The 24,855-nt window shown below is 48.3% G+C and overlaps 2 protein-coding genes across 3 annotated transcripts; both read left to right on the top strand.

Annotated features, from left to right (window-relative positions):
• Positions 1–4,123: 4,123 nt before the first annotated feature.
• Positions 4,124–7,116, top strand: LOC124695550 (phospholipid-transporting ATPase 1-like). The gene is made up of 2 exons (XM_047228381.1): positions 4,124–5,975; positions 6,770–7,116. The coding sequence occupies exons 1-2, from the start codon at positions 4,361–4,363 to the stop codon at positions 7,114–7,116; spliced, it is 1,962 nt and encodes a 653-aa protein (XP_047084337.1). The 5' UTR covers positions 4,124–4,360.
• A 7,514-nt stretch (positions 7,117–14,630) lies between these two features.
• LOC124702362 (phospholipid-transporting ATPase 1-like) lies at positions 14,631–19,663 on the top strand. 2 transcript variants are annotated; one of them, XM_047234503.1, is made up of 7 exons: positions 14,631–16,575; positions 16,677–16,986; positions 17,389–18,073; positions 18,148–18,271; positions 18,363–18,582; positions 18,659–19,117; positions 19,223–19,663. In XM_047234503.1, exons 1-7 carry the CDS (start codon positions 15,189–15,191, stop codon positions 19,431–19,433), a joined length of 3,396 nt encoding a protein of 1,131 aa, XP_047090459.1. In that variant the 5' UTR covers positions 14,631–15,188; the 3' UTR covers positions 19,434–19,663. The 2 variants fall into 2 exon arrangements, with proteins under 2 accessions (XP_047090459.1, XP_047090460.1); XM_047234504.1 differs by having other exon boundaries at positions 14,633–16,575; positions 16,680–16,986.
• Positions 19,664–24,855: the final 5,192 nt, after the last annotated feature.

Here is a 24,855-nt window from a genome sequence, read left to right as displayed (position 1 = left end):
GAGCTCCTTCTTCGTGGTGGGCGGCTGCATGGTACGCACCGCCTCTTGACTCTTCAGGCCGATTTCGATCCCCCGTTCGTGAACCAGGAAACCTAGGAACTGACCAGCCGTCACACCGAAGGCACACTTCTTCGGGTTCATTCTCAGTCCGAACTTCCGAGTTCGGTCTAGGACGCGCCGTAAATCATCCAAGTGTCCTTCCATGGAAACAGATTTGACTACGACGTCGTCGATATAGATTTCCACCAACTTACCGATCAAATCGTGAAAAATGTAGTTCATAGCTCGTTGGTACGTTGCACCAGCATTCTTCAACCCAAAGGTCATTACTACATATTCAAACAAACCTACCGCCCCTGGTACTCTGAATGCGGTCTTGTGTATGTCTTCTGGAGCCATGAAGATCTGATTGTAGCCGGCGTTGCCATCCATGAAGCTCAACACCTTGTGGCCAGCAGCTGCATTGATCAATGTCTCTGCCACAGGCATCGGATATTCGTCCTTGGGGGTGGCTCTGTTGAGATCTCTGAAATCAATGGCCACCCGCCATCGGCCATCCTTCTTCTCTACAGGCACGATACTGGAGATCCACTCAGCATACCTGCATGGCCTGATGAACCCGGCGGCCAACATCTTCTCGATTTCTTTCTTGACCTCCTCCAGAATTTCGGCTCTCATCTGACGTGCTCGTTGCTTCGGAACGGCCGGAATCCTTTCTTAAGAGGGAGCCGATGTTCGATGATGCTTCGTCTAATCCAGGCATCTCTCGTATAGTCCCATGCGAAGCAATCCGGGTATTCTTTCAGCGAGCAATCATCCGGCTCCCGAGCTGTGGATCCAACTTCTTGCCGATAAAAGTTGGTCGCGGCTTGTCTCCATGGCCGATGTCGATTTCCTCCAGCTCATCAGCCGAGGTGAACCCATACCCCAGCTTTCCGTCCCCTGTGAGGTCGACGCCAAATACTGGGAGAGCGGGTGGCGCGGATAACACGGTCCGATCGCTAGAATCGGCCTCCATCTTGATCATCACCAGGACTTGTTGGTAGTGTCGGAGTCGGTTGCGTGGGTCGGCTCCTTCTTCATTCTTGCTATGAGAGCAGCTGCCCTCATCACTACCCTTACCAGGGCGGTACCCAAGTTCTACCATGTTGATGCTGAACAAGTGTCCCGGTTGACCCTGGGAACGGGTTCCGTGGAAAGAGCCGATGAGTTCGGCTTCGAGGACTGCCTTGATTTCGTCATGTTTTTTCTTGAGCTCATCAGGCAGATCCTCATACGTGACCGGAGTGTCTTCCGCCATCTCGGATGTAGATGGCGATGTTGTGGATGACGAAGGCTGTCCCACCGGGCGTGCCAGAATGTGTTGACGTCAGAAACCCCCTGGCGGGCAGAGACGGGCAACACGGTAGAGCCGGGAACAACTAGGGCTGCGGCTGGCCCCAGTCCCTCGGAGCGACGGCCCGCAAAGCCTCCTGGTCGCACGCGCCGATGTTTATCACAAGGGCGTGCCACCGACCTATACCCGGTCGGGAAGGTGTGGATGATGCCTCGCTTAGTTTCCTGCGGGGCACACACATAAACGTTAAATACGAGCCTCGATCGGCTCTCGGGTTATCCCGTGAATCGGCTCAAAGAGCCGATCCACCCATGATTCAGACGAGGTGTCCGAATATATGGTGGTCCTGCTTGATCAAGGTAAAGCTAATGAGATCTACGACGATCTAGGGTTTTCACCGCATAATCGGATCGTCCTACTCCAGGTTGGGCCTCGCGGCCACGCACGGTGATCGTAAGCCGATCCTAAACAAGGCCTAAAAACCAACACGAGGTTGATCCTCGGAACATCCTCGCTTAGGGCCAACGAACGACACCCTACGCGCCGCTGGATCCTCCCCCCTTTGTAAGGCCTAACTATTGCGGATATTAAACTAATCCTTGTAGAACAAGGAGCAATCGTAACGGATCAGATCTACTAAACTATGATCAAGCGGGGTGCCGCCCCTACACCTAAGATAGGTGTAAGGGCGGCTAGACATGCAAGGGTTGCACTACGAAAGCATGTAATATGAAGAACAATGCTAACCCTAACATGTCTAAGATAACTACGTTGCTCGCCATCAAAAAGGCTTCGATACGGGCAACGCATGAACAACGTGGGCAGGCTTGTGCTGCCTAGATCGCAAGATGCGATCTAGGCAGCATGATGCTTACCGGTAGAAACCCTCGAGACGAAGGGGTTGGCGATGCGCCGAGATTTGTTTGTGGTTGAACGTTGGTTGTTTATTCCATAAACCCTAGATACATATTTATAGTCCAGCGGACTTTCTAATGTGGGCGTGCACTAAACCGTGCACGAGATAAACTCTAACTTTTAATCTAGATACAATCTACTATAATTAAAGATACATGGGCAATCTGGCCCAACTTCACCGAGCAGGGCCGCTTCAGAGATCCTCCACGTGTAATCCTCCAAGCCCATCTTGATCGCGGCCCACCTCCTGATTTAGCCAAAATCTGGTGATAACACCCATACAGTGTGAAGCCTTTCAATTGCGTGACCTTTTAGGGTCCGGCCAATTAATAACTTTTATCACTATAGTTGTGCCCATAAATTCTTTGAAAGCTATCAACTTGGATTTGTTGGGAAACCTCATGTGGAAGAATTAGTCCTCCACTGCTAGCTCCAGCTGAACATGCAATTGAAACCTTGGATTAGTTAAATTTCCAGATTTTACCTCAATGTGTGCCATAGGATTTAGATGCTCTTTGGTGAAAATTTCCTTCACATTCTGAACTAAAAGACATCCTAAACCTTTATTTGCATAATGCATATCCAACATGTCTGGACACAAGTTTCATTTGCTTCAAGCAAGGCACATATTAATTTAACTGACACATGAAAACAAAAACTGGTACCGCCTGTATTGCTAGAACAATAAAAATGGCATACTGTAACGTAGAATGGGACTCTGTTCATAAAAATTTCCATAAAGTTACCTGTTAATTTGTAAAATTTGAATGTCCACCTAACATGGATATTGTGCATATTATTGCATAACAACTTCTTTACATGGGAAGAAAATGGCCCATCAGACATCCACTACATCGTTGTTAATAATAAGAACCTAAATTTATGTTCGCATGGGCTAAACTCTGGTCAATAGGTTCTCTCATCTCTTCACTTACTCCAAAATTAAATATATGTAAGTACAGAAAATCATTGATGGTCATCCTGGTATTACATGGAAATTTCAATTTTTGGTGCAACAAGTGCTGCACAAAAATATGGTACAACTTGAGTAATTAATAGCACATTGTCATTTTGAAAATAAAACTATTGATGGATGGTTAAGAGACTGATCATACATGTAGCTCACCACGTATCAAATCCTAGGTGTTTGAGCTTTTTAGTATCTCATTGTTGCGGAATATTATACGAGTGTGGCTGATTCTGAATCGAACTAAAACTAGCTTAATTCTCAGTCAGGTGATGTTATCCCTTTTTATTGTGGGAACTATTTTCCGTTAGAGCTCAGTTGCGATTTAAAAATCTTAATTGCCACTCGACTTGCAATAGAAAAATCCGAATTGCAATTCATTTTCAACAGAAAAGTTCCGAGGTATAACTTCATTTGCAATTGAAAATCTTAGTTAGAACTCCAATTGCAACTCGTGAAACACAAATCTTGAAGCAAATCTTTTGGGCTGTGAACATGAGTGAGCATTAAATTAATTCTGAGATGAGAGAGTTAACAATTCCTTTATTATATAGTACGAACCGATATTTCCGCAACTAGTATGTATCATTCTGAATCAATGAAGAAGAAAAACATATGTACATTTTTTTGTTTTGTTTTTGAATTGAAGAGACCTCTTTCACCCTGGCAAACTCCGGCCTCCACTGCCGCCGCATTAAGCCATTAAACCCCGTGAACCGGGTCCATGCGCATGAGCGCCGGCGCAAAATCAAACGCTGACGCCTTCTGGTCCAATTTGAGCGCCGCCGTCCACTGACTATTCTTGCCCCGTGTCTGCGTGTCAGCGTGTCCCGTTCTTCATCGCTTCTAGAGTTCCAGTTCTAGTCCGTAAAAACATTCAGCTCTGTTCGCAATCGCAGCAAAGCTTCTCGTCTTCTTCCCCCGAAAATTAGCAGCACAGCTGCAGACTTGCATCTCCTTCGTAGTCCCCGCCCGTCTCGCGCAAACGACCAAGGCGATCCCTCCAAAACCTTGGCCAAATCCTGCTAATTCCAGTGATCCCTTCTTGTTCCTCACCTCGCTAAATCCATTCTTGTTCGCGCCAAGCATCTCTGTTGCTTTAGTTAGTACGACAAGCACGTACAGACAGTCATACAGAAATCATGCGACCAGAAAGGCCACCGCTGCACCCTCCGGCGCAATCTTCGCATGAGGCGGCGGAGGCAGACATGGACCTGCCCGTCGGCAGGCTGCCGGACCCGTTGCCGTCGCCCATAATTAAGCACTCGCCGTCGATGTCGATACAGTCGCGGTCGCTACGATCGTCCTCCGTGCACTTCGCGGCGGACTTCCGTTCGCGCTCCAAGCCCGAATCAGCCTCGCCGTCCATCGAGAGCTTCCGCACCGCCCGGTCGGGTACCCCCGGCGTCTCGCGGTCGTCCACGCGGCGATCGGCGTCCGAGCGTCTCGGCTCCCAGCGGGACCTCCGCGACGAGGACGCGCGGTTCGTCTACATCAACGACGCGCCGCGCACCAACGCGCCGCCCGCCGTGCTCCCGGACAACTCCGTGCACACGGCCAAGTACTCCATCGCCACCTTCCTCCCGCGAAACCTCTACGAGCAGTTCCACCGGGTCGCCAACGTCTACTTCCTCATCCTGGCGGCGCTCAACTTCGTGCCGCAGCTCCTCGTCTTCTCGCCCGTCGCGGGCATCCTGCCGCTGGCGTTCGTGCTCGGCGTCACGGCCGTGAAGGACGGGTACGAGGACTGGCGGCGACACCGGTCGGACAAGAACGAGAACAACCGCACCGCGTCTGTGCTGGTGGACGGCGTGTTCCGGCCGAAGCGGTGGAAGGAGATGCAGGTAGGGGACGTGGTGCGCGTCGTGGCGAACGAGACGATGCCGTGCGACATGGTCCTGCTCTCCACCAGCGATCCCACCGGCGTGGCCTACGTCCAGACCATCAACCTCGACGGCGAGTCCAACCTTAAGACGCGTTACGCGAAGCAGGAAACCATGCTAACGCCGCCGGAGGCGCTCGCGGGGGTCATCAAGTGCGAGAAACCCAACCGAAACATCTACGGTTTCCTCGCCACCGTCGACCTGGACGGCCGCCGCGCCGTCTCCCTCGGCACCTCCAGCATCATGCTGCGGGGATGCGAGCTCAAGAACACGGCCTGGGCGATCGGCGTGGCGGTGTACACCGGCAGTGACACCAAGGTCATGCTCAACAACTCAGGCGCCCCGTCCAAGCGCAGCCGGCTCGACACGCAAATGAACCGCGAGACCATCGCGCTCGCCGTCACCTTGGTGCTCCTCTGCTCCACCGTGGCTCTCCTCGCCGGCATCTGGCTCGGCGACCATAACGACAAGCTCGGCGTGATCCCCTTCTTCCGCAAATACGACTACTCCTCGCTCGAGGTTGGCAAGTACAACTGGTTCGGGACGGGCGCGCAGGTGCTGTTTACGTTCATGTCGGGCGTGATACAGTTCCAGGTCATGATCCCCATCGCGCTCTTCATATCCATGGAGATCGTGAGGGCGGGGCAGGCCTACTTCATGGTGCAGGACGACCACATGTTCGACGACAAGAACAAGGCCAGGTTCCAATGCCGGGCGCTCAACATCAACGAGGACCTCGGGCAGATCAAGTTCGTCTTCTCCGACAAGACCGGCACGCTCACGGAGAACAAGATGGAGTTCCGGTGCGCCAGCGTGCACGGCCGTGACTTCAGCGAGAACGACGGCGGAGAGGAGGATAGGAACGCCGTGCTTGGTAAGCAAGTTCCCGTTATTCAGTTGGAAGTTCCCGTAATTTCGTTTTAGTGTTGATTCGGCTCTGGTTGACCAACCACAATTCGTAGTGGCGGCGGTAGACTATCTGACAGTCAGAGAACTTCTAGAGCACAACTCTAGACACGTCAGTTGTTGTCGTTGTCAGTATGTTGCGTGCTAGAAATAACGCCACCATGCTTATTTCCAACACACACATGTGCTAGAATTTGAGGTTTCTCTAGATGCTGATCCAGAAATGAACACACGAGAGATAACCGGCGAGGAAAAGAAAAACTTTCACCATCTAGACGTTAGTGTACTATTCATCACTGATTAGTTATGTGACTGTTCAGGTCTAACTTCTGAATGAACTTTTCACCCCCTTTTCAAGCCCAAAAGGGAAAGGCGACCTCTTTTGACAGTTAGAGTATAGGACTTTTAAGCTACGTGGACCTGGAATTCCTGTTCCCATTTTGACTGTCAGGCCATTCAGCCATGTGAAAGATAAACCCTGGGATCAGAGACGATGGTTCACCGCCGTGTTCCTCCGATGAATATAGAATCCTCCGATGCCCAACTAATACAACATGTTGCATTCTTTAGGAATGTTTTCAGTTTCAATGCAGCGATAACGACGAATCGCCACCATCGTTTCTCCGAATTTCAGAGCCTGACACGAACACCTTCCTGTCAAAACCGAGCCATAACTGAAACCAAATGCAGCTTTCGATGATCACGAGAAAGCAGCAATCAATCTGATACGAATTCCCTGGGACATTCTGTTATTTGCTGCAGTGGACGGCGTGAGATTGAGACCGAAGACGCCGGTGAGGACGGACCCGAAGCTGACGGCGCTGCTCAAGGACGGGACGGGCGCCATGGCCGGGCGCGCCCGCGACCTGTTCCTGGCGCTGGCCACCTGCAACACCATCGTGCCGATCGTGGAGGACGACCCGGCGGACCCGGCGGCGAAGGTGCTGGAGTACCAGGGCGAGTCGCCGGACGAGCAGGCGCTGGTCTACGCGGCGGCGGCGTACGGGCACACGCTCGTGGAACGCACCTCCGGCCACATCATCGTCGACGTGTTCGGCACCAGGCAAAGGTATGGGCAGCAGACCATCGTACCCATGATTTATTATTGATTTTTTTTCTTGCTTCTGATTGCATTGCTGTTGGTGAAATTGAATTGCTTTGCTTGTGGTTTGATTTTACTGTATTTTGGGTTGTTTATTTGTTTGTTGATTGATGGATGGATGGATTAAGAGCATATGTGGAAAGTCGCTTGGCATACAAATAATTTGGGAAAATGGCCGAGGTTGTGATGCCATCGACATTGACATATGCATATGCAGACGTCATATAGTGAGTAGATTGTAGTGAGACAATGGGAAAAGTACAGTATTCCGTTGGTATCACCAAATCCTGGGTCCGGCGGCTAAACTGTCAACCACTCCACTTAGCTACCAGGCAAACATGTGTGGCTGCTCATACTATCCGTTGTTTAAGCCGTTAGGCTGTTTCAGGTTAGGGCATGATTGATCAATAACAGCCATTAGTATTCCATCGTTATATAGCGTACGGGCATCGCATTTTCTTGGCCAGGATACCGTGCTGGCATAAAAAAAAATGCATTTTCCCTAGAGAGAAAAGAAACGGTACTTTCAGCACGGCTACTCGTGAAATCAGTGCTGACATAGAGTTGCTGTTGAGGGGGAATTGAATTTGTCCTGATCAAGCCGTGCGTCGCCATCAGGGAATACAAATGCTTGGTCTAAACCATATTATTTCCCAGCATGATTGGACCGTCGGCTTGACTATTTGGTCCGGGCATCCAAAACCGTCAACCTCTTCTAGCGATCAGCCGTTGCATCTTACCTGTACCCTGCCGAAGCCTCCACGGCAAACGGAATATTCAAACTCAAGACCTTTTAGCCCCCTGACCACGAGGTGCTCGATCGTCTCAAGTGCCAAGCTAGCATGATGAAAGTGAGGAGAACATTCCGTGATAACTATGTGTATCCGACCGTGGTTCAGACCAAAGCCGTCGATGGTGACCAATTCACCAAGCCCCCACTCTCTGTTTTTTTTTTAACATAGAAGGGTTTTCGGGACTGGCACTCCATTAATTTGGAACATAAATATACAATGGATTAACCCAAAATAAAAATAAAATTACGATATACAGTAAGGACCTCGGTCCTCAATACATAAACACAACCAAGTCCTTTGATTTGCTTGGGAACCACCTCGTCGTCGCTAGGGATAGCGTCACTTGGGGCGGCAAGGCGACCATGGCACTCAGTCATGGCTTCCAAGCAGTAGGGCCTTCGGTTCGGCAAGAGGTTAGGAGGTTGAAGAAGGCGGTATGACCTTACCGCAGCCACACACAACAGACCTCGTTGGCTAGAAAGGTCATCGGAGTGGCAACAACCTCCCATCCATCGACGAAGAGAAGAACTTGAGGCGAGCCACGTAACTTCGAATCCAAGTCCGGTAAGAATGAACTTGAGGAACAACGCTGCCGAATGTCACCATATGCTGCTAGCTCAACATCAGGGACGGTTCACTCTAGGCCGGCATTTGTCACAACACAAATCCTAAACCTAACCTAGGACCTAGCCCTACTATTATTTACGGTGTTGCGGGCGCCTCTCCCTATCCTACTTTCCAGACAACATTGCCATGGGCGGACCTAGGTAGAGCTGAGTGCGGGCATAGCCCCCCACTCAAAATATTGAATTTCCTTGGTATTTGTACATATTTTGAAAGAAATTTACTAAAAGTTGCAAATTTAGAGAAGAAGTGCCCCCACTCAAATGACAAGCCCTCACTCGGCATCTTCTCTGGGTCCGCCACTACATGACGGAGAAGGCTTGGGAGCAGGCTAAAGATGGGGATGAACACACCACTCTGAAACGAGCGCTCTCGAATGGACCAGGGTAACAGTGTTGACTGAGGCCATGCATGCTCCACAGCATCCAGTGGCGGGGGACGTTCTGAAAGTTTGGTAGGGCAAAATCATAGACATACATTATTATTTAACTTGAACCATTGGTAGTTTGGGGGAGGGAGGGGGCAGATGCCCCCTCCCCTATATTTGTATTGTGTAAGTCAGTTCTTTCAATCTTTAAAGGATTCCAATCAAGATTTAATCGCGTCACTCAACGTAAAAGTTGTTTATTTGAATTGGTATACTATTTATAAACGTAAGGTAATAGCAACATCTTTAAATAGAAGTAGAACCTATAAACATACCAAAAGTGAAATTTTATTTACATCCAAAAGTCGTAGACAGTAGAAAAGCTATATCTTCTTTTTGAAAATCTTTCTTAGCTTCAGCACGATAAAAATGCTACACTTACGGGAGATTCGTACGAGATTTTTTTACGGGATGAGTTGGCAATCAGCGAGCGACCGCATGAGATCTTGCAAGAACTGGTGCATGACTCTCTTCCAATCACTCAAATCCATGTCGTGCCCTCCCCTTTGGACATGAGAGTTGTGTGCCTCTTCTAAAAATTTCGTTTGCCTTTTTAAACATCTAAATCTGAATTCTTATGGGACCAAAAAATCTGATTTACATAACCGAAAATAATGAACATTGTATACACATAAGAACATACGTGAATATATGTAGTTTTTATCCAAAAATAAAGTTAGGGCAGCTGCCCCATCTTACCCTAAGGGAGCTCCGCCCCGGACTGCACCAGCTCTCGACGGAGCAGAGCGTCAAGCTACAACTGTAGATTATATCAAGTGAAATTTCCATTCGTTCTGCTGCCTAGAAAACGATCCATGGTAATAGTATTTCCTCCATCCCATCCCACAAAGATTATCCAAAATTTGTTAAAATTTAAATATATGTGGACCAAACCAATATTTATGGGATGGAGGGAGTATATCAATAGCCTTTGACCTTGCGACAATCAGTGCTGCATGGTCCTATTTTGGTGAGGATGGATTTGACAGGTCTCGCAGCCAGCCAGCTTGGAGAACTAATTCCTTCTGACTGGAAAATGGAATGCGAATGTGGAATATGAAATGGTTCAAGCCCGGACCGTCTAGAAGCGCCGCCTGGACCTCCCAGCAGAGACTAACAGCAAAACAAAGATGTTTACGTGTCAACAAGTCATCAAAGGAGGATAACGAACGTTGAGAAACTTCTCTTTGGTCCATAACATAGGGCTAGTGACTAGTGAGCAGCGACTAACATGCGGGCCCGATCGACGAACCAAAAATTAAACACGAGGATATCATGCATGCATGTGGCGTACGCTCACACGCGGGGCTAGCTTGCTGGACTTTCCCTCCCTGCAGAATGGTCTGCCTTGTTTTTCCACTGCCATTACTGAGAGCTTCACCCAAGTTACAAGCAAAATATTCAGAGCGTATAAATGGTTATTATTATGCCAGTATTTCCATATTTGTACGGCAGATTTTTTTCCTCGTCTGAGCCCGCGGGTCCCTCGGCACCGGGGCCCCCGGGTGACGTACGGGAAAGGCCATAATTTGGCTCGTGCGGCAATCGTGCTGCACAAGCTACGTGGGCCCGTGCGTGGCCCGAACAGGCCGAACAGGACGGTACCTACGAGGCTTCCTTTCTGGACTGCTACCTAGCTAGGCCCACCTGCGTCTGGGTGTGCGTGGCCGGCCTGTGCGCTGCTGGGAGCGATACGTGGCACTGCATGCGCTTCCGAAGCTCTACTCGCCGTGCACGGCGCGCTCAACGAGACCGTCGGCGTCGACCGCTACCAGCATTCGCCATTTTCCTGCCTTTTTACCTCTACGGCAAAGGTTGAACTCTAAGTGGGCAATCTTCCTGTGGAACGGAGCGACTGTTTTGAGTGGGCTATATGTCCACCATGGTTTACCGCCTTACCCGGCACTCTGCATGCGCTCCTGGTTTACCCAAAGTGCGGTACTCGTTTTCTCCGAAAATGTATACCACAAATTTTGTTCATGTTTCCGCATTTCCAGCACGTTTTCATCCCTACATCAGTTGGTGCAAATAGTCAACCGAAGAAAACATAACAGTTCTGCTAATTCATCGTTTCGATCATTTCTCCAAAATTCATGCTAATATCTTCCCATCCTTTATTACCGCACATTCTCTCTACCCCGCTACCGAGAACTAGACCAACAATAGTCCTCACCTGGTGTTACTGGTCAAAGAAAAAACTTCATTTCCTCTATCCACAAATAACTGTATTTCTAGTATTGCTATAAGTCAACCCTTTTGAAGTTTGACCAACTTTAAAAAAAATGAAGCAAAATTTGTGGCATTAATATAATACGAAACTATATTGCAAGATGTATTTAGAGATATTAATTCCATGTCACTAGTATGTCCACAATTCTCTACTATAAAGTTAGACGTACTATGACAAAACGAGAAATACACTTATTTTACCTGTACTGAGTAGTATTTTATTGGTTAAAATTTTGGCTTAAAATACGAAGTGGCCTTACATATAAAAACGAAGGGAGTATTTGCTCATGAATGGAACATTCTTACACCGCAAATCACAATTCAATCATCATGTTTACTTTGTGATCATTTTGTACATGTAGCTTAGCATGTGATGGCGTGTGCACCTAATAGTTTCCCTGCCGCCCCCATTGGTTCGTTATTATTCCGGCAGCCGAAGCTATACTTGTTTAACGGTGTTGACCAGATCAAACTAATCTTGGATCAGTCCCACACGATTCCAAGGGATCCTTCCGAGATCGTTTCCTCATCACATGTGTGCGTTTTATATCTTCCAAATTGGTCAAGTTCAGACACCTCCTTTTTGGTCAACGCGCATGAGCTTCATTGGCAAGAAACCTGAGCTCCACTTAACGAGAAACCCCAATATTTTCCCAGAATTACCGATAGTGGTTGGTCAAAGGCATGCCCCCTAGAATTTCTCTTCGCAGTCAACGAGGTTTCCATGGCTAAACAGTAGTTTTGGGTCTAGTTTCTTTCCCCTTTTACCGGAAAACGAGAGAGCGTCAAATTGGGCAGAAAATGGGGAAACTGCAAATGAAAAAAGAAAGGGGTACTCTTCCTACCTTCCAAGGAGACATCACATCCAAGCGTAAAAAACTCGATCTTCTTTTGTACTTGTCAAATCTACTGTGCGGGCGACAGGGAGTGGTCACTGGTCAGGAACATACATAGTCACTCTATGTCAGACCATCCATGCACGCACGGCGACGAGCCCTGAATTTCAGGACAATGCTTTCTCAGCTCGACTTGTTTCTAGGAATTCAAGTCGTGCAGAGCAATGCACGCCCATCTTCTGCCAACAAACAGTGCACAACCTATACGTAGTATACAGTAGCTTCATCATGAATTGTTTTCTATATTTACCAGAGGAGCGTCATGCATGATTTCGTCTGAATTCATAGGATATGATAGATCGGCTTCGTATGATAGATACACACCAACATCTTGAAATTATACTATAGCAGCACCACATAAGAATGATTTCAAACTGTTTGTACTCATGTGTCATCCATTTCTAGAATTTAAAACTTTCATAGGCCAATAGCAACATGCACGACGTAGAGGCGAGACCTGTCGAGGAGCGGCATAGTTTAAGTGCGACCTAGCCTGCGCTTTCGGTCTGCAGATTGGACAGGGTTTGCTCCCTCCGATGGCGCATGCGCTATCGTCACGCGCGTGGGGCTTCTAGAACGGAATGGTCCCAGAGTTCTACGGCACATGGCTTTTCATTGTCAACTCTGTACAAGCATATTGCACGGAGGTTGAAGGGCGGCTTAGCAGAAGATTAATGGCCGCCGTGCTCTGCTCCTGGAGCAGAGCAGAGCTATTTCCTGTCAAGATTCTCCCTGCCTAAAATATGCTCGCGCTAATCATAGGGCCACTTGCTGAATTAACGTACACCATTGGGCACGTTGACTTGATCCAAAATCAAACCTCGCGAGAAAGTTAGGGAGAAAGCAGCAGTCTTGGCGTAGCGAAAAGTCATCAGTCAGCTTGAGCGAGATGGTATTTTGTGATTGCCGTGCAAGTAATGCAAAAGCCTATTCAGTTTTTGGTTTGTGCCGCACTTTAATATATTGGATACACGAGGACGTGGGCATAGCCCAGTGGTTGGGGTCACAGTGGCGCACCCCAACGGCCAGAGTTCGAATTCTGGCAGGAACAAATTTCTGGAATTCTCATGTCGAGGTCCCACTTCTACTATATCATTTAGTGTCTAATTCCTCATAGCACTAATTCATTTTTTTAATATATTGGATACAGTATCAGATCAACCGCGAAATACTTGCGCCTATAGTACGATAGAGCTTAAAAACTTTGTTTTTTTTTTCTAGTACTATTTTCACCTCTAAGAGCATCTCCAGCGACGCATATCAAATCGTTTCCAGGAGAGAGCTATTGGGAACGCTGGCAACCGTTGTCGGGATGGCTGCACGCACCAGATGGCGGCCCCCAAAGTTCACCCCCAATATGATTTAAAATTTTAAAAGATCTAACGACGTTGATTTTTATTCCATTTTTTTTAGTTTACATGATTTAAACTAAAAACATAAATAAAATCCTTTACTACTTGGAGAAGAAGTTGTCGAGGCTATCCGCGCTATCGTTGCCAACGTCGTCATGGCTCCACACACTTCTTTGAAGCTGGCATCCTCATCTTTCTCCATCGCCATGTGGACAGACGTGTGGAGCGAGAGGACGGTGTCCACTCGTGTCGCTTAGTGACCGCCTAGCGAACCGACGTGCCCATTGAAGACGGCGACAAAACTCTCCATGTAGTCATTAATAAGGCCAACCCGCCATTCTATCTCGCTGCCAGGACGAACCCACCACCAAAATCCAATGTGGTGTTGACCGTCGACTTGCCCATCTGACCCCTGTCCGTAGGGGCGACAGAAGAGTGCTATTGAGCTCCAAAAATGACCGTCGCTATTTGGACTGTCGTAGGTGTACTTCATGGACCGCTCCTCCTCCTCGCATAATAGTGAGTTTTCATTCAAAAAGAAAATATGCGAGGATAATTCAAGATAATTCCGTCTAAATCCATATAAATAAACGGACTATATGATTATCCTCTTCCATCCCCTTAAATACGTTAGAAGTGAACAAGCCCAAAAGAAACTTTGCCCGAGGATGCAGATCCTCTGAGACAGTTACTACGGCTTAAAACCGACGTGTGCACTTAGCACATGAAGTACACCTGGTTTAACTGATCTTAACTGGGCCCCTTCCACGCCTGCTGGCACACCCTCTCTGACCAACGAAGCGAGTGAGGAAGCATCGATTCGTCAGCGGTCCTCCATTTGGCGTTTCTGGAAGCTTCACCATCTCCATCACAGCGGAACGCAAAGCAGCCGGCACCCCAAAGTACCAACCCGACGAAAATGTTTGGCTAGTCGCCGTCACCGTCTCTCCGCTTCCAGGGGCCTGTTTTCTATCCTGTTCTAATTTTTTTGACCAGCCACCGTCTGCGCTACTCCGAGTCTACGCGTGAGTGACAGCTCTACAATTTCTGTATACTGATTGGGTATTAATCAGTACATTAATTAAGGCCGCCTTACAAATAAAACTAACAGCTCGGTTGGCATTATCCCCGCGTCTTCTCCGTCATTGCCTCACGGCTAAAATCAAGAAGCTGCTATGAGCAGCGGAGCATTATCAAAATGCCCTTCCTAATCAAATTTCCAATTGCCTTTGGTGACTTCACTAGCAGCTAATGTTTATTTTTCAAGAACCCTTTACTTGTTAGACTTTGCGTTGAGACATGAGAGGCAACAAAACCCAATGCCTACAAGTGTCTCTCTTCTTCCCTCATCCAAACGCAAAACGGTGCCTTTGTCCTCACCAACTCCGCTCTGCCGGATTTTGAGGTCCATGACCGATCCATTTCAGGTCATCGGCAAGATCGCGTATCTTTTCGCTCTTTGCAACCTTCTTCTTCCCCTGAAATAAAAATTCCTCTGCGGCGGCGGCAGCAGCAGCCCAACTTTAATGCGACACTCGCCGTAGTTACTCCCAGGGCGCCCGCTTCAACCAAACCGGTTGCCAATTTCCTCCGCCTTGCTCTGCTTTGCGCCTCCCCTGTTTCTTGATTCCACCCGTTACTCGCCCTATCCGCCGGTCAAAATCTGACCTTGACGAGGCGCGCCGGGAGTTCCATGGGCGGGGACTCGAGGTTCTTCTCCTTCTTCTTCTGACGCGGCGGGCCGGTCAGCGCGAGCCATGGCCGAGGACAACCACCACGGATCGTCCCGGCACATGTCGGCGATGTCCATGTCGCACAAGGAGCTGGGCGACGACGACGCGCGGGCGGTGCGCGTGGGCGACGCGGCGCGCACCAACGAGCGCCTCGAGTTCGCGGGCAACGCCGTGCGCACCGCCAAGTACTCCCCGCTCACCTTCCTGCCGCGCAACCTCTTCGAGCAGTTCCACCGCCTCGCCTACGTCTACTTCCTCGCCATCGCGGTCCTCAACCAGCTGCCCCAGCTCGCCGTCTTCGGCCGCGGCGCGTCCGTCATGCCGCTCGCCTTCGTCCTCACCGTCACCGCCGTCAAGGACGCGTACGAGGACTGGCGACGGCACCGGTCCGACCGGGCCGAGAACAACCGCCTCGCCGCCGTCCTCTCGTCCCCCGCCGACGCCGAGACCGCCCAGCTCGATTTCGCGCCCGCCAAGTGGAAGCACGTGCGCGTCGGCGACGTCGTGCGGGTCGAGGCCAACGAGTCGCCGCCGGCCGACATGGTCCTCCTGGCCACCAGCGACCCCACGGGCGTCGCATACGTGCAGACGCTCAACCTTGACGGCGAGTCCAACCTCAAGACCCGCTACGCGAAGCAGGAGACGCTCACCACGCCGCTGGACCGGCTCGCGGGGGCCGTCATCCGGTGCGAGCGCCCCAACCGAAACATCTACGGCTTCCAGGCCAACCTCGAGCTTCCCGGGGAGACCCGCCGGATACCGCTCGGCCCCTCCAACATCGTGCTCCGGGGCTGCGACCTCAAGAACACGGCCTGGGCCGTCGGCGTGGTCGTCTACGCGGGGCGCGAGACCAAGGCCATGCTCAACAACGCCGGCACGCCCACCAAGCGCAGCCGCCTCGAGACGCACATGAACCGCGAGACGCTCTTCCTCTCCGTCATCCTCATCGTGCTCTGCTCCGTCGTCGCCACGCTCTCCGGCGTCTGGCTGCGCGCCCACCAGACCGACCTCGAGCTCGCGCAGTTCTTCCACAAGAAGGACTACCTAAAGACCGACGACAAGGACGAGAAAAACAAGAACTACAACTACTACGGCATCGCGGCGCAGATCGTGTTCAACTTCCTCATGGCGGTCATCGTGTTCCAGATCATGATACCCATCTCGCTCTACATCTCCATGGAGCTTGTCAGGCTCGGCCAGGCCTACTTCATGATCCGGGACGCCAAGCTCTACGACGAGTCATCCGACTCCAGGTTCCAGTGTAGGGCTCTCAACATCAACGAGGACCTGGGCCAGGTCAAGTGCATCTTCTCCGATAAGACCGGCACGCTCACGCAGAACAAGATGGAGTTCCGGTGTGCAAGCGTCGACGGTGTGGATTACAGTGACATCGCGAGGCAGCGACCTGTCGGTAGGGACTAGTTTCTCTCTTATCGCCTGTCAGTGTGAATTCTTTCGATTCGGGGAGTCTGGGGTGCAGACATTGATAGCTTTTTGATTGGTTCATCATAGCAGACGGTGAACCGGCTTGGGTGCCGAAGGTGCCGGTGAACGTCGACAGAGAGGTGGTGGAGATGGTGAGGAACGGGGGTGACACCGAGCAAGGAACGAACACCAGAGAGTTCTTCCTTGCTCTGGCAACGTGCAACACCATTGTTCCCTTGATCATGGATGGCCCGGACCCGAAGAAGAAGGTCATCGACTACCAAGGCGAGTCGCCGGACGAGCAGGCGTTGGTTTCTGCCGCCGCGGCTTATGGCTTTGCTCTCGTCGAGCGAACCTCCGGGCACATTGTGATTGACGTCCTTGGTCAAAAGCAGAGGTATAGTAGTACATGATTGATGATAGATTTGCATTGGGGATAAAGACAAATGGACGTTTGGATTTTTATTTTTCATGGCATCACTAGCACAGTTTGCCGTTGATTTGTGTCTTTTATTGCTAGTGGAGGTTTTGTTGATTTGTGGCTGTTGCTTGCGCCCTCTTTTTGGAGCCTGCACCGCATGACATTCAGTCTTCTTGTGGTAGTGATGCAACTGCAGAACTTCAGGCAATGCTTCACCTGAACTAATATTGGTTGATGAGTGCAATTGGTTGAGTTAGTTAAACTACTTTCTATGTTTGGTAGATGTAGGCTATTGTTTGTTTGTGCAAATGGCGATAACTATTGACTTTCACAAACCATTTGCTCATTTGATGATCCCCTTTGGACTTTGCCTTGCAGGTTCGATGTTCTTGGTCTTCACGAGTTCGACAGCGACCGCAAGAGGATGTCGGTTATAATTGGCTGCCCTGACAAGACTGTCAAGCTGTTTGTAAAAGGTGCAGATAGTTCCATGTTTGGAATCATCGACAAAACACTGAATCCAGATGTTGTTCAGGCAACTGAGAAGCATCTCCATTCATATTCGTCGGTGGGCCTGCGAACACTTGTCATCGGCGTGCGGGACCTTAGTCAGGCAGAGTTTCAGGAGTGGCAAATGGCTTATGAGAAGGCTAGCACTGCATTACTTGGAAGAGGGAACCAACTACGCAGCGTGGCTGCCAACATTGAAAGAAATATGCGCCTGCTGGGAGCCTCTGGTATCGAAGATAAGCTGCAGGAAGGAGTACCTGAAGCAATTGAAAAACTAAGGCAAGCAGGGATTAAGGTCTGGGTACTGACTGGTGACAAGCAAGAAACCGCCATCTCTATCGGCTACTCCTGCAAACTCTTGACAAGGGAGATGACACAGATTGTAATCAATAGTAACTCAAGAGAGTCATGTCGAAAGAGTCTAGATGATGCAATCTCCATGGTTAACAAGCTTCGGTCATTATCAACTGACTCTCAATCTAGAGTGCCCCTTGCTTTGATCATCGACGGAAACAGCCTCGTCTACATTTTTGACACCGACCGGGAGGAGAAGGTACGCAATCAGACTAGCATATGTACATCTGAGTGATTTTGGTATGAATAACTCATGACATAACAATTTCACAGCTTTTTGAAGTTGCCATCGCTTGTGATGTTGTTCTATGTTGCCGGGTGGCTCCCCTACAGAAGGCTGGCATTGTTGATCTGATAAAGAAAAGAACGAGTGACATGACTCTAGCTATTGGAGATGGTACAAACATTTTTTGAACTAATTCCGCACTCTGTCTTACCTTTTTATTTACTGAACTTTGATTTATCTGAAATAAAATTATCCTTTTCAGGTGCAAATGATGTATCCATGATTCAAATGGCCGATGTTGGCATCGGCATCAGTGGGCAAGAGGGAAGGCAAGCTGTTATGGCCTCAGATTTTGCCATGGGGCAGTTCAGATTTCTTGTCCCACTGTTGTTAGTTCATGGTCACTGGAACTACCAAAGAATGGGCTACATGATTCTGTACAATTTTTACAGAAATGCTACTTTTGTCTTTGTCCTTTTCTGGTAAGCGCATTCCCTTCATTACCAAGTTTGTTCAATCTGCATTAAGAGTAAAACATAAACGACTTAAACATGGCAGGTATGTACTCTACACTGGTTATACCCTGACAACAGCAATTACTGAGTGGAGCAGTGTGTTGTATTCGGTGATCTATACCGCTGTACCGACTATCGTTGTCGCCATTCTCGACAAGGATCTGAGTCGGAGCACATTGCTAAAATATCCCCAACTTTACGGTGCGGGTCAGCGCGAGGAGAATTACAACCTAAGGCTATTTATTTTCATCATGATGGACTCTGTTTGGCAGAGTGTCGCAGTTTTCTTCATCCCTTACCTCGCATACAGAAACAGCGCAATCGACAGCGCGAGCCTGGGAGACCTGTGGACACTGTCTGTTGTCATTCTTGTCAACATTCACCTTGCAATGGATGTGATCAGATGGACCTGGATTACTCATGCAGCAATATGGGGCAGTATTGTGGCGACATGGATTTGTGTTATCGTCATAGACTCTATACCAAGCTTGCCCGGTTTCTGGTAAATACTCATCCTACATGCTTAGCTATAGGAAACAAATCATACATGTTCCTCAAATTTAAAGTAAAATCCTACATGTTTACTGATTCTGTGCTTGAATGACAGGGCCATCTACAAGGTGATGGGAACTGGATTGTTTTGGGCATTGCTGCTAGCAGTGATTGTGGTTGGCATGATCCCTCATTTTGCTGCAAAGGCTATCAGCGAGCATTTCATGCCCAGTGACATTCAGATTGCGAGAGAGATGGAGAAGTCGCAAGATTCTCATGATGTCAGTCATCCAGAAGTTCAGTTGAGTACAATCGCTCGAGCGTAGGAGTAGGAGACCTTTGTTCATTCGGGTAGGCTAGAGTTACACCCTTCTCCTTTTGAAGAAATTACACATTTTCTTTGGTTCTTTTTGTTTTGTGTATATAAAGCAATTCTTTTGACAGTGAGCATGCTTCTTGTTGCTTGCTTCCTTGTCAACTATCCAAAGGATAGATTTCTTGTAGCCATGCTGTGTACAATTTTTTGTTAATTTATATGAAAATAAACCGTACAGCAGTTAACTGTACATATTCAGGAACTGTTTACATTTTCAAGATTCTGAAACTGACCATACTGACTCCCAACAAGAGCTAACGTACAAGCACCAGTTTTGTTGAGTGCAGAAATACACATCTGGAACAACCATATGGTTTTTCGAACTAGAGTAGTTAAAATTCTGAAATCACACAAATTGTAGTGGAACTGTTATGAGGGTTTCAGACTTTATTTGATCCAACCAAATTCAGAAACTGGTCATGTTGGCCCAGAACCGGAACTATACCAGGCGCCTTGTGATTTTAGCAGCATCAAAGTGCCCATAAAACAGGGCAAGCTAAGCCACCCAGCATCACAGCAAGACTTACAAACAGATGAGATGAGAGAGTCCACGAAACAGGGAAGGCTAAGCCACCACACGCTGGTGTGTCCTGCGGATCTTCTGGGATTTGGTCGGTTTTCATGTTTTTTGATGTGGTTTCTCTTCCAATCTACGGTTTTCATCATTGATGATGGTTGTTACCTTGGTGAGGTCCTTTGGAGCCTTAGCATGACGACTCCTCGTTCACCTACTACAACAAGCTCTACTATGACAAGTTTACTTGGCTCCGGTGATGGCGGAGTGAGGACAACAGCGCGTCTGTCTATAGTCATCGCTATTGGTCCAATGACCTATTTGTAATTATTATTACCTTTGGATCTCTTCTATACTGTTGTTGTTGTTGATGATTATTAATTGATTGGTGGAATTTTCATAAAAAGAAGTCTCCGCACTCACTTTTAGTCAATTGAGTTGTGCTTGGGTACACACACCCAATCTCACAAAACACAGAAAGTACCGACGTTCCTGGATAGAATAGTTAGGGTAGACTGTTGTAGAAGTAATAATAAAGTTGTATTAATATATTTTCCGTTCCATGATTAAGTTTATATTCCATGCTACAACCGTGTTAATTCAAATATCACGATTTGGGGGAAAACCTAATTGCACATGTGAAATAATAAGTACTAATAAAGTTCTCTAGTATTGCCTCTAAGATTAGCTCATATGTTACTGATGGTCTTTGTAAGGATGTATTTCACTCTTAACCGTTATTTTAGTTGATGATGAAACTGGAGCTAAGTTGTGGACTATTGTTACCTACGAGTATCATGCACATGTTTTAGTCCACATGTGTTGATGGAAGGTGAATGGAGACCCTTGATTCAATAAATAAGAGATGCTCTGGACTTTCTTTATATTCCTCTCATATTTATGTTTAAGTCATAGAAAACGACTTCGTATTAAGAGGGCTGCCTTGATGAGATTCATGGGGATGTTGCCAAAACCATCACACAAAGAGAGGAGAGTTTAGCAATTTGAAGAAAAAGCTTTTTGAGGACTCTATGCGCAATTGATACCTAATCGCTTCCACTGATTCACTCACCAATATTTTTGGTGAAGGTTGGTACCAACTTTGGTTACCATATTTGGTCAAGATTCGGTCGATCTATAGCTTTGGTTGGTCACTGACCGATCGGTGGGGAGTTCGGTCCACCGGACAAGGCGGCAACACAGTCGGTTGTGGGGTTAGTTCCACCAACTTACCACACGCAGGAATATCTCTAAACGGCTAGTTTCTCCCTATGCTATAAAATTCCTCTCTTCTACCTTAAGGGGGTTAGGTCAACCATTCATATACATTCATTTGAGCTCTCTCTCTCTCTCTCACCCCATTGTTGAAATACAAACCTATCGGATCACCCATTCTACCCAATCAATTTCAAATCCCTTTCATCAACATAGTCATCATAATCATAATTGTACTCATCAGGCTGTTCTTCTGCATCCCTGTTCTTCTGCACCCGAAACAAATCAAATGATGTATCCGCGTCATCCTCTAGAGGCTCGCTATTTTCAACAGTGGTTGCTCCACCATAGTGCCGTTGATGGTTGGAAGAATGGCCGACACTTTCGCAAATCTGCCGTCTCAATTAGCATGTGATTAGCGGCACTTTTGCTGACTGCCGTAAATTAAAGCATGATTTGCAGCAGTTAACAAAAATGTGCCGTGTAAACATACTTCTAGGGCAGATTTCAAATGTGCCTGCACCAAAGTGCCAGCATTTCTAGGACGTGGCGTAGTGGATGTGGTTCAATCTGTGTGACAATAGAGCTAGGCTCCACTGATCTGCAACGCTTGCCAGATACTACCTTCGTCCCGGTTTACAGGACCTACGCATCCCTAGGTTATCAATTTAACAAACGTAACTCAAGATATATACTGCAAAACATACATCATTTGAAAGTTTAGATGTTGTACTAGGACGGAGGGAGTATTTTTTTTCAAAAAGGCAAACTATGTTAATTTTTTTTTTAAATCATTAACATGGGACGTACAAAATCAATAACATTAGATAGATAATGAAATATATTTTCATATGGTATCTACAAAATCATATTTGTTCATAGATTCTTCTAAAAAATATAAGCCTTAAAAACCTTGGAATGGAGGTGGTACGATACTAGTCAGTTTCTCTAACATTTGTTGTTCGAAGCCAATAGAGGAGTTTGAAGACAACCACGCCATGGTGGTTTGGGTTTTTCGGTAGATCGGTCTGTTAAACTGATAAACATAAGCTGAACATAAGAAAAAGGTCATATCACTCTCATCCGCAGTTAAAATGTTCGAGGAACGTTTTTAAATATTTCAGTTTAAGTATGATAAGTATGAAAAACATAACGACACTCAAAGTGAAAAACATGACTTCCCTGAGTTGAAGGGGGAACTACAGTATGCAAGTGGTCATCAAGCAAGGTAGAGAAACGAAGGTTAAGTCGTAAACATAAAAGTTCAGATCACTCTCATCCGCAGTCATAGCAAACACATGCGCCAACAAGGCAAACAGTTCCCCACAAAATGTAAAGTAGACGGACAAGATCAGTCACCGCAGCAAACCCATTAATGAAAGGGCATCATCTTCCACTTCTGATTTTGGCCGCCATGCGACTCGAACAAGATGACAGGCGTCCCGTCATGCGTCCCGCCAGATTCAGGCTTGACCTACAAAGCCGAGGTGGCTGACGCTGCGGATGCAATGGAATCCTTCTCCAAGGTCGTCGCTCAGCGTCCACAGCAGAGCCACATCTACCGAGTCCGGGCTATAGTCGACGACTTGAACCTATAGGAAACGATCCATATAACACTGTTAGTTTGAAGGAACGACCTATGTGTCACCAAAATTCAGAAACGAGAGTAAGAAACGGTCATACCGACTGCTTGCCACGAGAGCGTCTCAGAGCCTTCCTGGTAGCCGTGTTGACGAGTGCAAACGACCGGTGCCCCTCCTTGTCCGTCACATGCCCAGTGTTCCGAAAGCTCTGGATCCAGGACTACATGACGATGAAAACGGATTGAAAGACTGTATTAGTTTCAAATATCAGTAAAGACTGTATTAACTTGAAACAGTTAGCAGTAAACGAGTCTGGAATACGAAGCGAGTGACCTGCGTATTGTCCTCGTGCTCGGTTCGGGTGAGGAGGGCGGTGCCGTCACGAACTGCAAGGCTCAGTTCTTGGTTGCTCTGGCACGAGATTCGCAGGGGCGGAGCCTGATCTGGCGTGCTGGGAGCGATCTGCCACATCTGGTTCTTGCCGCCATTCCACCGGAAGAGGATGAGCCGCGTGCCGTCGCGCGCGCCGCCGTACGGAGGAATGGCCTCTTCCGCGTCGAAGAGGTAGTCCATGTTATTCACCATGTGGATGATCCTGAAGCCGTCGGGGAGGACCTTCTCGGCCCACAGCACAGACTCATCGAGATACCCAGGGTCGAACTTGATTGCTCGAACCTATACACACAGATGAAGGAGACCGAAAATGTCAATTCAATTACTCATGTAGAGCTATCTCCAGAAAATTGGAGTAAATCACTTGTATAAGATGCATGGCAGATAACTGAAAGAAAATTGGCTTTACCGGGAGACAGTGTCCGAAGGAGTGCTTCAGCGCCTCTCCTGTGGCCTTGTTGACCAGTGCAAACGCTGGGTTACCTGCCTCATCCTTGATACCACTACCGTACCTCACGTCCTTGTGCCAGAGCTGCGTCAAACACAAGAATACGTTGAAAAGAAGGCGAGGCAAAGAGGAAACGGAAGCAGAAAATAGAGCGGAGCCTTGCCTGACGGTCGTCATTCGGATCGGATTTGGTGAGGATCACATCGCCATCGACGATCGCGAGGCTGTAGTCGTCGGACGCGCGGCAGTGGATCCTGAAGGTGTAAGCCATGGTGGTGCTTGCAGCCTAATGCGGTGAGCTGATGCGAACAGAAGGCACGAGTCGCGCACTACAGGAATGGTCCTATACGCCGACGGCCAAACCCTACGCCGAGGGCATTTTATCGGGGCCGTCGGCGTACGGCCTCGCCAGGGCAGCGCCGGAAGCCGACCGTCGGCGTCTAGGTACCGTCGGCGTATAGGCTCCTACGCCGAGGGCCGCCGTCGGCGTCTAGCTGGCCCTCGGCGTAGAGGTCTCCATCACCTCCCCTCGCACCCGCACCGTCACCGCCCTCTCACGGCGTCAGACAGACGCCGAGGGCTACCCTCGGCATAGGGCATGGCCACCCTATGCCGACGGCCACCCTCGGCATATAGACTTTTTTTTTATTTTTTCTTTTTTCTCTCTCTCATATTACTTTATATTATGTTTCTATTATTTATTTACTAGTATGCATTATGTAAAAAATGGTTCTATTTTTTAAGAATTCCCTAACCCTAACTCTAACCCTAACTCTAACCCTAACCCTAACTCTAGCCCTAACCCTAACCCTAACCCTAGGGTTTCCACATACATTGCTAACGCTAACTCTAACCCTAACTCTAACTCTAACCCTAACCCTAACCCTAGGGTTTCCACATACATTGCTAACCCTAACTATAACCCTAACCCTTACCCTAGGGGTAGATCTGCGGGGTCCCGCCCTAGGATCTGTATGTGGAAACTCCCGCCACGGCTCAAACGGAGCCTATTTTATGGTAAAATATGCCCAACCTATGGTTTACATGTACATATGTCCTAAACAAAGAAAACAAGTAAAAAAGTCCATTGGTAAACCCTCGCACGGAGAAAGCTATAGGGGTAGATCTGCGGGGTCCTCGCCCTAGGGTTTTCCAAGATACGGACCATCGGAGCGTCGGAATCGGCTGGAAAACTTGCATATGCCCATAACATATGTGT

Source organism: Lolium rigidum, chromosome 3 (assembly GCF_022539505.1).
Source record: "Lolium rigidum isolate FL_2022 chromosome 3, APGP_CSIRO_Lrig_0.1, whole genome shotgun sequence".
NCBI lineage: Eukaryota > Viridiplantae > Streptophyta > Magnoliopsida > Poales > Poaceae > Lolium > Lolium rigidum.
The sequence above is the reverse complement of the archived record's forward strand: the minus strand, read 5'-3'. Positions and strand labels throughout refer to the sequence as shown.